General features: G+C 35.8%; 1 protein-coding gene across 46 annotated transcripts in view; it reads left to right on the top strand.

Moving 5' to 3' along the window:
- TCF7L2 (transcription factor 7 like 2) overlaps window positions 1-12,444 on the top strand; it is a 302,775-nt gene that overhangs the window by 253,972 nt on the left and 36,359 nt on the right. For 2 of the 46 annotated variants that reach the window (XM_060241627.1, XM_060241626.1), the window contains exon 1: window positions 4,930-5,169. The exons of the other annotated variants lie outside the window; for them this stretch is intronic. In XM_060241627.1, coding sequence (XP_060097610.1) covers window positions 5,047-5,169 — 123 coding nt within the window. In that variant the 5' untranslated portion in view covers window positions 4,930-5,046. Of the gene's footprint in view, window positions 1-4,929; window positions 5,170-12,444 lie in introns of those variants that run through there. 46 annotated transcript variants of the gene reach the window in all.

The raw sequence follows: 12,444 nt of genomic DNA, 5'->3' as shown, positions 1-12,444 counted from the left end.
TAGCCACAGCAGCTTTACCTAGACCCCCATGATTCACTGGACAGATTAGCTATCACATCTGTCATTTTTATCCCCTTTTCCTTTTTTACCACGTTTTAAAATAAAGTTCCCAAAAATGAGGGGGGGGGAAGGCTTAAAAACGTGATCTTGGGAGCAGTCTCTATGAAAGAAACTACTGAAGGTATGTTCTAAAATGCATCTCTAAAAATCAAATACCCTGATATATAATCAATTAATCTTTTTGCAAGCGTATGGTTGTGAATTGAACAGAATGAAAACAGATTTGTTTAACAGGTAAGCAGCAGCTTTTAAGATTTGATTCATTTAAAATAAATGGATGTTGACTTGTCTAGTATTTAAACTTTGTGTGGTCATTTCTCAAAATTTTTGAAGTATCTGTTCCCATTTATCCATTGACTCTTTTCGCTTTTATGTTTCCCTTATTGGTCATTAAGTATAAAGATTAGCTCTCAAAATTCAAAAGTTGGGACCTTACTGAATTAACACGTATTTTCTCTGTCTGAATCCGAAAAAGAGACTGTTCATCTCTTAGTTCATGGTTATTCGTGGATTCTCTTGTTGTTTCCTATGTATTTGTTACAGAAAGATGTCACCACTGAAAGGGAATTTAAGAGTTTCTGTAAATGTAATGGTTCATCCAAAATAAAGTGAGTGAGACAGTACTCGGGAACTAGGGAATTGGGGGAGAAGGAATTGTAGCTGATGAAGGTGTCTCTTGTCAAATTTGTGTAGGAATTATTTACTGTGCTGTCTTTTCTGAGCTGCTATAGTAGAAGTGAAGACATGGGAAAATACCCCAGATGGGATGAATTGCTCCTTCTATGTTTTTTTAAAAGGAAAAGAGTTCAGAAAAAGTAGTCCTTTGCTTAGAACAGTATGAATAAATATCTGGACAGCTGTTGAAAAAGATATGCAGCATGCATTAAAAAAAACAAAAAACTAACAGCCACCAGAACGAAATAGCTTGAATGGTTCCCCCCCCCCCCAATGATCTGTACTTCATTAAAAGAGTATTAATCTGGTTCCCTGTCTCTTGGGAAACACCTTAAGATGATGATATTGTGGGGTTTTTTCCCCCTGAATTGTTAAAAAAAAAAATTCTAGCAGATTTGGTCCCTGTCAGTCAGAAATAATTGTGTTCTTAATCTTGTCCCTGATGGATGACTCGGAGTTCAGCAACGGGCCAGCTCCAATGACAAATACAATATTAATATTCATTAACTGCTTTGACAATGCTAATTTTGATGCAGTAGTAAAGGGCCTTCCAAAGTTAGCGGCCAAAGCATCAGAGCTACGCAAGGTGGCAAGATAATTTGTGCTGGTTTGCTGAGCTGAAGGCTTTTAAAGTCTATAGCAAAAAGCTAGGTACCACAAACAAAAAAGAGAAAGGGAAAAAAGTTCTGAAGCATTGGAAGGCAGGGCGGCGGAAGTAATACGATCACACTCCGCTAAAAAATTTGACACCTCAGATGCAGTTTCTTTGAGTGAAATTTCTACAAAGTTGCAACAAAAAAAAGCATAGCATGGTAAGTCAGCACATTTATGATTTTGTTTAATCTTTTTGATCTTTTCAATTATCGCTATTTGAAGATCAATAGTCATTTTTTCCTACTATGCTTAGAAGATGCGCAGCGGTGGTTTAATATGTGTTAGGACCATTCGCTTTAAAGGAAGACATCTGCAACTTTTGTGATTTTTACTTAAGCAATAGCAAAAATTATATGCTTAGTGCTTCTCATTTTTTGTTCTTTTTAGCCAAATATGCTATACTTCTTTTGGGAAAAAAAGTTATTCTAAAAACATAATTCATTTATTCCTGTTGACAAGAATTTGGGGCTGGATGAATTTTTGTGCACAGGGAAAAAATAGCGGAACAATCTTCCATCTTTTACTGAAATCGAACTGGGGTTTTCTTCTACTGAGTGGCATCAAATAGCCATTAAAGCTTAATTTGACTGATGAACAGCAAAGCTGTGCTTTCACCAAGTCAGGTGAACTTTGGAGAACTAAGATCGCCTTTATATTTGCCTAGTCGGCAAACAAATATCAGCTTTTGTTCTTTTGACTGAATATGCAAAGTTTTGAGGAAAGGGGAGAGAAATGAAAGCTCCCCCCCCCACACACACACACACTTTTTGTGGATTGTTATTGAATCAGGGAGAGGTGCAGTATTGTTCCTTTCCCTACCAAGCGAGATAATTATATGAATGGAACTGGACTTGAGCATCTTTTCTGAAGAGCTGGCGTTGCTGATCTGGTTCCTGTGTGTTTGTCTGTTCAGTGCAGCTCAGAGTGGTGAATGGCTTAGGTAGGGTGCTGCCCTCCAGTGGATCAACCAACGGCAGTCTTAATACACATCATGTAGGTATATTAATATAACAAGCAGCAGCATGCTTGAAACCAGGCAGCGTGAAGCATCCTGATTAAAACTGTTGTAAATGGTAAGCCATACATTTTATCCTTTCACACAAGGGCTAGAAGAATGAAGCATTGCTTTTAATGTGTATGTGCTGATGTAATTTCTATTGCATGTTTCTGTTACATGGTATTTTCTGTCAGTTTGAAGAATTTTAGGATTGATGGGTTAGCAAAGAGTTTTTGGATAAAGAAAAATGCCTTTCAGTTTATGAATTTCAAGATTACTAATGTGATCTCTGTTACTGTTTCTAAAGAAGATGTGCAATTTTTTTTCTTGGAGATGTACAATATTTTATGTAGTTTATTTGATTCTGTGTTTCTGACAGGTAAGGCCATCTACTTTGTTTCACAAAAAAAGTTGACTAAGGGAAGCAAACTGTTTAATAGTTTTCCAAGTCTTTTAGAAAATATTGTGGCAGCTACAGTCCCCCTGTTGCCATTGATATTAAAGTTTGCTTTAATGTATGTATACAGAACCTAAGAATGTGCAATATGAATAGTAGTCTCGATTGGTCTAACTGCTACTTCATTGCAGCAAGAGGGTTCAGTGCCTCCACAGAGGAAATAACAAAGTTGCCTTTACTGCTTTTTAAATATTTGTTTATTAATAAGTTACATTTCCTTTCCTAAGGCTGTACTTCTTTCTTTCTTACTCTGTCTCCCCCCCGCCTCCCCCCCACACAAACACAGGAATACTTGGCCCTACAACACTAAGCATTTTGGGAAAATTTCATTGCAGGATAACTAGATAAATCCAGGTAACAAGTTCAGATCTGTTCTCGTAGCAAACTATTTGTGAATGCACTGTCCAAAATAAGAAAAAAAAGATTCCGCAATGTTTATTATTATATAGTTTCCCTCACACTTTTGTTTTTGGGACAGCTCAGAAGCAACGCTTCATTTTAAAAGCTGCCCATCCTGTTTGCTGCACTTTTAAGTTATTGTTGCTAAATGATTGGGAACTGTCCATCACCAGCAAGAGAACTTGCAGTTTACTTAAGAAATTGCACGTGTGACAAAAGCAGCCGCTGGAGTGTGGTGGCCACTGTGAATAGAGGGAGGGAAGGCAATTAGTTGCTGTGTTGTTGGAGCTTTTTACTTGTCAAACTGGAGCCTCGTTGCTTTTGTTATTGCCATGTAAAGAGAAATTGCAGGGTTTTGTTTTGGTATTAAGGGCCTTAACGGTTGCTGGCTGACACTTTATGTGCAAAGGCCAGATAACTATGGAAAAGGATGGTGGTACGAAAAGCAAACAGAATTTCTTCTCTCTCTTTTGACGAGTCTCTCCAAATTCTTACAATTTTATATCTACTTTTTGCACTACGAATCAGTCTGTACAACCTGTAATAAATGCAACATGACAGTTATGAAGGGCTCTGTGATGTCTCATATCAAGTGTTTTTTTTTTTTTAATGTGCAAGTTGTAATATTATGTGCCGTAATTCAGACATTTGGGATGGATCTTCATGCATCTTCTGGAACTACATGTAATTGCATTTGGTTAGTGTAGGTTTTGTGTTAGTGTAGGAACTTTTTGCTCTCATAAAAATCACTTGGTTATCAACTAATGATGATTCTGTATGTGAAATTGTTCATTGTTAGCTTTTCCTCATGTTTAAGTGGTTTTTATTTGTCTAACTGCTGTTTTGAGCAGCAATTGCTGTAGATTTGCATCACATACATTTCACTGCTAAAATGAGTTTCCCTTGGAATTTTTTTCTGTCTAAAGTAAGTACCTATTAAGAAAAAAAATAGCTAACATTGATAACTTAGAAGCTGTCAGGAAAGAAGTCACTGTTGTTTAATTTGCTAAGAAAACAGAAGTCTCTTTTTGCCCTTGCTCAGGGAAACTTTAAACTATAATGCCTGCAGGGAAGTGCTTTAGAAAATGAAGCATTGTATGTGATAAGCTTTGTATTGCTTTCATATAAGGCAATTGGTAGAAAACAAGGAGTATACTTTTCAATACTGAAACAAGTTGAGGCGGGGAGAATGCTCTAATGATAAAGACCCACTAAATACCATTCTTGTATCAGTGACAAAAAAATCAACTTCTTCCTGAGGCTCTTGCCCTAAGAAAATTGTTTGGTGGGCTCTGACAATATCTCAGATAAAGTGACTGCCTACTACACTTAGGTGTTTATGCTCCCTCATGGCTATCTGTTGTTGCCTCACGACACTTAATGTTACCTGTACTATCTGAGTTGTAGTAGTGCTGTCATTGATTTCCAAGGTAACTGATTTTTTGCTATCCATAGCAGACACACCGGGGGGGGGGGGGAGCAGCAAGAGAATTTGTGTATAAGAAAAAAGGAGAGATTATTCTAAGTTTTGATATCCAAAGCAGTCTCTTATAAAATAAGACGCTGCTCTCAGCCAACATCCGATGTCACAATGGATCTTGAGCATTCAGAAACGCCAGGCCTCAAAACTGGGAACATCTTGATCTTTTAGGACCGTACTTTAAATGAAAACACGGGCAGGGGATGGGAGGAAGAGAGAAGGTGAAAAGCTACAAGGGAAATAATACAAAGCCAGTACAATTGGCATCTAGACAGGGAAGAAAAAAAGTTTTTTGAGATTAAGAGTGGGAACGAAAAAGCTGCTATGTACCCGAGGGATGCAATTTTAGTGGGAATGGAAGATCTGAGTGGTAAAGGAGGAGCACTTGCCTCTGGATTCTCTCTATTCCAGCAGTTTGGCTGTTGGCATCTCAATTTGAATTGCTGGGTGAGTAGCATTTTTGTGTGTGTGTGGGCGTGTGTATGTGTTGTGTGCATGCTTGTGGATATGAATGCCTGTGCATGCTTTTTAGTCTTGAACTGTTTGTGTGTGGGGGGGGTTATTTGAGTCTGTGGAAATATATATTTTTAAAACAAAGATAAAACAGTCAATTCAAGCTGTGACCTTTGTTCAATACGTTAAAAAATAATACAGTAAGAGTCAGAATGGGGGAGGGGTATAGAATGACTTGTCATTGACAGTTCTTATCATGCTATATTAGTTACAAAACAACAGAAAGCGTGACTGTTCACATTGAAAGCCATGGAAGAATTTTTAAAGATGCTTGGAGGGGATATTTTCCTTCACTTTCCTTGTTTTTGAATAGATTTTCCTCTCTTCTTTGTAGAATGTTGTCCTAGGGAAAGGGCTATGTACAGCTCATTGCATTGCTTTTAAAATTAAAGATGCTGAATATTAATTAATAACAAAAGAAAATGTGGTATGTCTGCATATGTAGATTTTGTGGCTAACATGAACTGTGATAGGTACATATACGCATATCGTGTAACATAGAATTATTGCTGCTTAAATACATGCTTCAGACAATTTAAAAAGGTGTTTACTTATTTTTTCTGCTTTAAGAGTAAAGACTGATTTTAGTCTAACAAATGTAGTTGGTGTTAATAACTTTTTTGGATTTCATGTCCTCAGTTTTTAACAATTGCGTGTTTAGAATGTTCACTGTTGCAGTATTATAATTCCATAGAGTTTTCTCCACATTCCTTTATTTCTTTAATGTTATTTTTCTCGCAATTTTTGTGTAAACTTGTCTAAAATCATCTTTTGAATTGTTATTTTAAGGATGTTGAATGCAAATATATCTGACTGTGGGGAAAAGGTAAATTACTATAACTTATTGTTTCACAAACTCTAAAAGAAGAGTAGGTAACTTTTATGCAGTAATTGTATATATTCAAAAGAAATCCAGAATTTATTTTGCCTATTGTGGGGTTCTTTTTGCCCTTTACAAACTTATAATCCTAAATATGTACAAGAGGGAACATGCTACAAGGCTTTAGTTTTAAAAACACATCCTCTAACAGAATTGTGATGTAGTAATTACTGAGTTATATGCTGCTCAGGTTTAGGCCTCATTGTATATGCAGCGGGGGTGGGGGGGGTTCAATATCATCAAAAATTATTGTAAAGCTAAGCAATAAAATTTATATTTTTAAATTTTTTCATGTTCATCTTACCATTAATTTTTGTGACTTTTGTTCCATTTAAGACTCACTATTTAGAATGTGTGCAGAGTTGATATGTTTATGTAATATGCTTCTATTTATAGATGGAATCTGTTATTTCAGGTATTAGTCACAACTGTAGCACACTTCATTTTAGTATATGTGGTAATTTTAAAATAGAAGTACATTTGACATATGATATGATCTTAGGGAAGCTTGTATATTGAATTTGAAGTTTTCCAATGCTATCTTCTTTTCAGGAAAAAAAAAAAACTATGTAAATTGTAGCAATACTGGTCCTCTCCATTGATTTCTTTTAAGAAATACCAAACAGCCTCACATACTAATGTGATAATATTCTTTTGGCTATTGCTCTATTCTGTTGTCCTGTTTTTCCTGCCCCCAGTGGTGTTTTGGGAGTGTTATTCTGTGTACACATGAGAGGACACTGCAGAGTTCACACACAAGATAATAAATGGCTATACAAGAATTTTGCTAATGTAAAAATCTAAAGCTAAATCATTTAAATTGCCATTACATTAGTAGTTATTCATATTAAATAAACTGAAAATAAGTATCCACGTAAGTACATTTGAAGTAAGGCAACATTATTTCTGATCATAGCCATATCCTATTTCACACTGTTGCTTCAGACTTAATTTTTATTTGTCTTTGTAACAGAAATGTGCTACATGTACTTTTCGTTACCACTTTTGAAGACAATTTCTTAACTATAAATATTTCCTTGCCCTTCAGTCTTATTGTTATACATTTTTGTTTAAATTGGTTTCCGTTTGATTGTATAATCTACCTGTAAATATCCAAATATGTACACGGGATGCATAAAGTGTAAAGCTAAAAAAAAGCAATATTTTTTGTGTGATCTAGCATCATCCATTTTGCCATTACAAATTCCCATGTTGATAAAACCAGGCTGAGTTTTTGTGTCTACCCAAACTGATTTAAATTGTCAACATTTTAAATAATAGACCAAGACCAATAGGAGTACCATTAGTTTCCCCTGATAATGAAGTTAGGAAAGTTAGGAAATATCTGTTGAATTAAATGAAATTATGAAAATTCTGTTCAATGAACTTTCAGTTCTTGAATAATAACTGGTTGATGTTGTTTCTACCCAGCCTTTTCTTGTTTGAGCAATTACATTTCATAAACCTGCAAAACCATATTCCATTTGCATTTTAATATTTAGAATGTGGTATTGCCTCAGTGTTTTCTTCAAAAAAAACACCTTTATATATCTTTCCATACTAAAGAACAATTAAAGGTAAGGATGCAGTTCCTTCAAAAATATGGTCTGGGTTATAATAAACATTTGTTTATAATGCTATACACAGAATTCTTTCACAAAAGAAAGTTAATGATCACCTCATTACTTCAGCTACAGTCTAATCCTAGGCATTCTTACTTAAAAGTAAATCCCCCTAAATTCTATTATGTGTGTTCAGGATTGTGGCCTTAATGTATGTTTCCTTTGTTAAGTGGAAATGACTTGTCATCTCAATTGTTGGTTTTGTGCATCTTGCTATAGGCAAAGAGTACATAAAATGTCAGGTGGGAGTGGATGACAGGACATAGGATCTGAGTGGACATCTCCCCATATCTTTATTTAAATGAGCTGTGAGGCATTTTGGAATAAGAAATTGGCTTGATTTATTTGAGTAGTTAATTGTATAAGCTGACTGGCTTTTACTATGGCAGGTAGGCTCTTATTGATGGGAACAATCCTCCAGCCAGGAAATAGCCATTGAAAGAAAAGCAGAAAGGAAGTCTCCCCCCCCCCCCCCAAAAAAAAGTGGTATATGTGTATGTGTTGGCTTTTTAAAAACTCTGGCTTAAGTGGGGTATTGTCCCTACACGTGGTTGTCAGTGCTCCTGCCATAATTTTTGTAAAGGAAGAAAATGAGCCATTTTTAAAAAAGTATAGGAAAGCCATGGCTATCAATAGAGGCCTTGCCCTCAGTTACAATAGGCAGAAATAAATTATATTAAAATTTTAAAGGGTTCAGAGCACTGTATCATCAATAATGGGTTAAAGAGTAGTAATTTTTTTTAGAAGATGCTTAGTCAAATGTGAATGTATCCTTCATTTCAATAAATTGCACATTGGCTAGATAAGCAGAATCTACTATAACCGCAGCTTTGGAAGGCTTTGTTTGTATACCTGACTTCAAATTAGACATATGTTGTTGTTGTTGTTTTTAAACCTATGACTATAACTGTTAGGAGCAACTATGTTATGGTTTACATTTTTAAAAATTAAAATACAGAATATTTCAAGATTGTATTGGGTGGGGGAGGATCACTGCCCATTATTTGAGATGCCCCGACAATTAAGATAGATTATATGTTGCTGATGTTCTAGAATAAGTAACAATCATTTTCAGTTAAGGGCTATCTCTTAAAACAGCTTACATTTTACAATCCCTATGTACGGGCATCTGTCTTATTTTTGTTTTTCAGTTCTTTGAATTCAAGTATTAGTCTAAAGAAAGGTTTAAAATATTCTTTATTCTGTTCTCCCACTGAAATGATTTATCCTTGACAATAAATTTTATAAAGGTTTAAATGAAAGTTATTTGTCTATCCTGAGAATAAAAGGTAGAGAGTGTTAGGTCATAAATATGGCATCTTCTATTAATATTTTACTGGCTATCATAATTATGATTTAGTAAGTGCATTTGGAAAATGTATACCAGTTTTTAATTTTAAATATGTTGCAAAAGTCATCCTTAGTTGTTGTAGAGTCATGGCTGGAGGGGCTTAGTAATTCAAAATTACTGTAGCACTTTTGCAACATCCCACGAAGGAGCAGGTCTTCAGTGTAAATTTGTTTTGTTTTTCCTTTAGTGCACTAGGTTTAAAGCAGTTTAAGTTTCACATCCAATTTTTATTCTGCAGAAAAGAGAGAGTATGTAGAAGAAATGAGATGGCATAAAAAGACAGGCAGATGAGTTGTTCATTTTTCCCCTCTTTCAGTATATGGTGATTTAAGAGGTTTAAAGGCAAACCGTGAGCTTCCAGTTCTTTTCAGGGGCAAAAACAGGACTATATAGGCCTAGAATAGAAAATTCTTTCTCTTGCCACAATCCAAAATATAAACAGTGTAGTATAATGGATGTCCAGGATGAAGAGGTCAACAGACCTCTTCAAATCTTGCAGGTTAACAGACCTTTTGGTTTAAGTAAACCTGAAAGGTAAGGGGTTGATTTTCCAGATTGTGGACCCATGAACTGAGCCATGAACTAGATTTGTTACTATTGAAAGCTCTCAGGTCATGAGCATTAACAACTTATACATTTACTTATGTTAACAAAGTGTCCCCAGCATATATATTGTAATACCTTGAGGGGTTTTTTTACCTAACGCTGTTGGAAGAATATATAGGAATTACCTCAAAAATATCTGTGCTTTCAAATACAGTTCAGTTTAAATTTCCAATGGGAATACCTTGTCTATGGTTTATGTTATCTTTGTGTATGCATGTGTTAAATCATTTCTAATTCCTGTTTGGTGACTTCATTGTTGATTCCATGAGTGCAATGTAATCTGTTTTGCTTGAGGCAAGGCAATCAAGGAAAAACAAACTTTTCCCATTGTTTGTATTTTTTTTATTTTTTCAGTCACCCAAGTTTAAAACCCGAAAAATGCCTATTTCCTTATTTTGCTCTTGTTCCATTTTCTTTCTAGTGATTCTAAAATATGTGTACCAAACATATAAAAACCTACTGTGATATCCATTAATAATTTGGGGGGGGGGGCGCTGCTGTTTTTGGAGAAGTTCAATTTTCCTCAGAATAGTTATTAGCTTTTATTATAAAATAAGGATGAACAAAGTAAGAGGAAAATATACTGTAGAAGACAATCATGCATCAGCTAGAGGGAATGGGCTAAGATGACCTAATAGGCCTTTTTAATCTAATTTCTGTGACTTACCTTTTATAGTCTTGGATACTGCTCTTCTTACTGAGGCAAAACCCCTGTTCACTTCAAAGAGAAAAGCAAATGCAGGATTAATCTTCTCATCACTCACATTACTAATAGTCTCCTGTGCTTTTTCCCCTCAAGAAAGCTTATTTAATATAATTCCATAATTCTACTTTTAAAGCCAACCATGTTTGTTACACAACCAGAAGTGCTTCCAAAATTGTTTGTGCCTTCCTCATGCACATTATTTTGGCTATATTTAAACTGAGCAGAGATGTCTTTGCCCACCCTTCCTCTTTCAGTGGATGTGCCTTTATATTAGCAACAAAAACTTAATTGAAACTTCAAAGAGAGAGAGCTTGATCATTTTAATATAGATTGGCTAGTTTTAATTATGTATAATAATGTTTTTGCTACTACTTCACATGGATTTTAACACCAGCAGTAGCACAACATATAAAGCAAATATATAGGCTTCTAACCAAAAGCTTGATACTTGAATTCAAATGTATGGGAAATAAGGGGAATATTGCAAATAAGAGACAAATGAGTGTTTGATAGGAGAGGGGAAATAAATAAACCATCGTAAATTCTGTAGGAGAAAGTGGAGCTATGGCGTTTCAAGAGGAATGTTACTAGAAGTATGAGATCATAAGAGGAACCAGCAAGAACACATTTTCGCCAGTGACAAGAGAACATCGTTCCAGGTACTGGGAATGGCATGGCAGAACTCAGAACAGCATGAGAGTAAAAGGAAAACAAAGTAGTCACTTCATTTGTGGAATAGTTGGTTTCATTATCTGCTAACAATGCAGAAGTCACAACACTTTCTTCTTAAAGATTTGCACTGGTGTACGTGCCTGAAGTTGTGGCACAATATTATTGTTTCTGATATGCTGAAAGAAAAGTCAGTGTGCTCATCTTATTTACCTGAACAAGGAGATAATAACTTAGAGTCCATTATTGGATCTCCTGGTGGTTGTTGTTTTAAGTACAGAGCTGTTAGGGGGCCCAGATATGGGTCAGTGGGGCAATGTGTTGAACCCTGTCTATGTGCTGATTTTCTAATCTAAGTCATCCTCATCTCCTGCTGCTATTTGCCATTCTGTGGTACAAACAGCAGCTTCTGGGAGAGTGTTTAGATTCAGGTACAGAGGAAAGATCTCCAGTCATGGATATACTGTAAGCTCTCCATCATAAGCAATATATTCAGGGCACCTCTTGAATGAAAGAAAACGATATACCCAAGATAAAGATCTAAAAGATCAACTTCACACTGTTTCTTTAGCAATATTTTATTTATGCATCATTTTTCTCCTACTACTTTAGTATGATCCTTCAGAGCACCTTGGAAGGTGCCATCTCACATTTCCTTTAGTATCTAAGCCATCTTGTTGATACTCGATTGAACCAGTTGTTTCAACTGTGAATTATTGTAATAACACATGAATCAACTGGGTCAACCCATAACAGAGTTTCCAGCATTGGATTATGCCAGGGGTGGCCAAACTTGCTTAATGTAAGAGCCACATAGAATAGATGTCATATGTTTGAGAAGGAAGGAAAGCAAATAGATGGGTGGAGGTGGAAAGAAAGCAACTGTAACTTTAAATGCAGTCTCCAAGCCAGCCAATGGGGTGAGGTGGGGGGCTTCAAGAGCCACACAATATGTGTCAAAGAGCCACATGTGGCTCCCAAGCCACAGTTTGACCACCCCTGGATTATACCTTTTTTGGTTTCTCCAGACCATAAACAGCTGTGGTAGGGTCTGCATTCGAATATACCCCAGGTAAAAATAAGCCAGGAATTTCCAGAAATAATAAAAATTTATGTCCCAGAATTTCAGAAATGTTTTGGGTTTGGGGCACTTTTCTGTTATAAGACCTGGCCACCAAAATCCAAGACCTACATCTCTCTACAGTCCATATGAAATAATGGCTCCACTTTTTCTTGTGGGCTACCCCATCAGTTATTGGTCAGCATGTCCAGTTGCTTGAAATATTAAAGGGCTGTTATATTCTGTAGGGGCAGATCTGGCCTTTAATTTTAGTGACAAGGCATGTACAAAGAAAATAATGGACCTTTAAAGTTT

Source organism: Heteronotia binoei, chromosome 6 (assembly GCF_032191835.1).
Source record: "Heteronotia binoei isolate CCM8104 ecotype False Entrance Well chromosome 6, APGP_CSIRO_Hbin_v1, whole genome shotgun sequence".
In the NCBI taxonomy this organism is placed as follows: Eukaryota; Metazoa; Chordata; class Lepidosauria; order Squamata; family Gekkonidae; genus Heteronotia; species Heteronotia binoei.
This window is presented reverse-complemented; position numbering and strand designations above follow the sequence as displayed.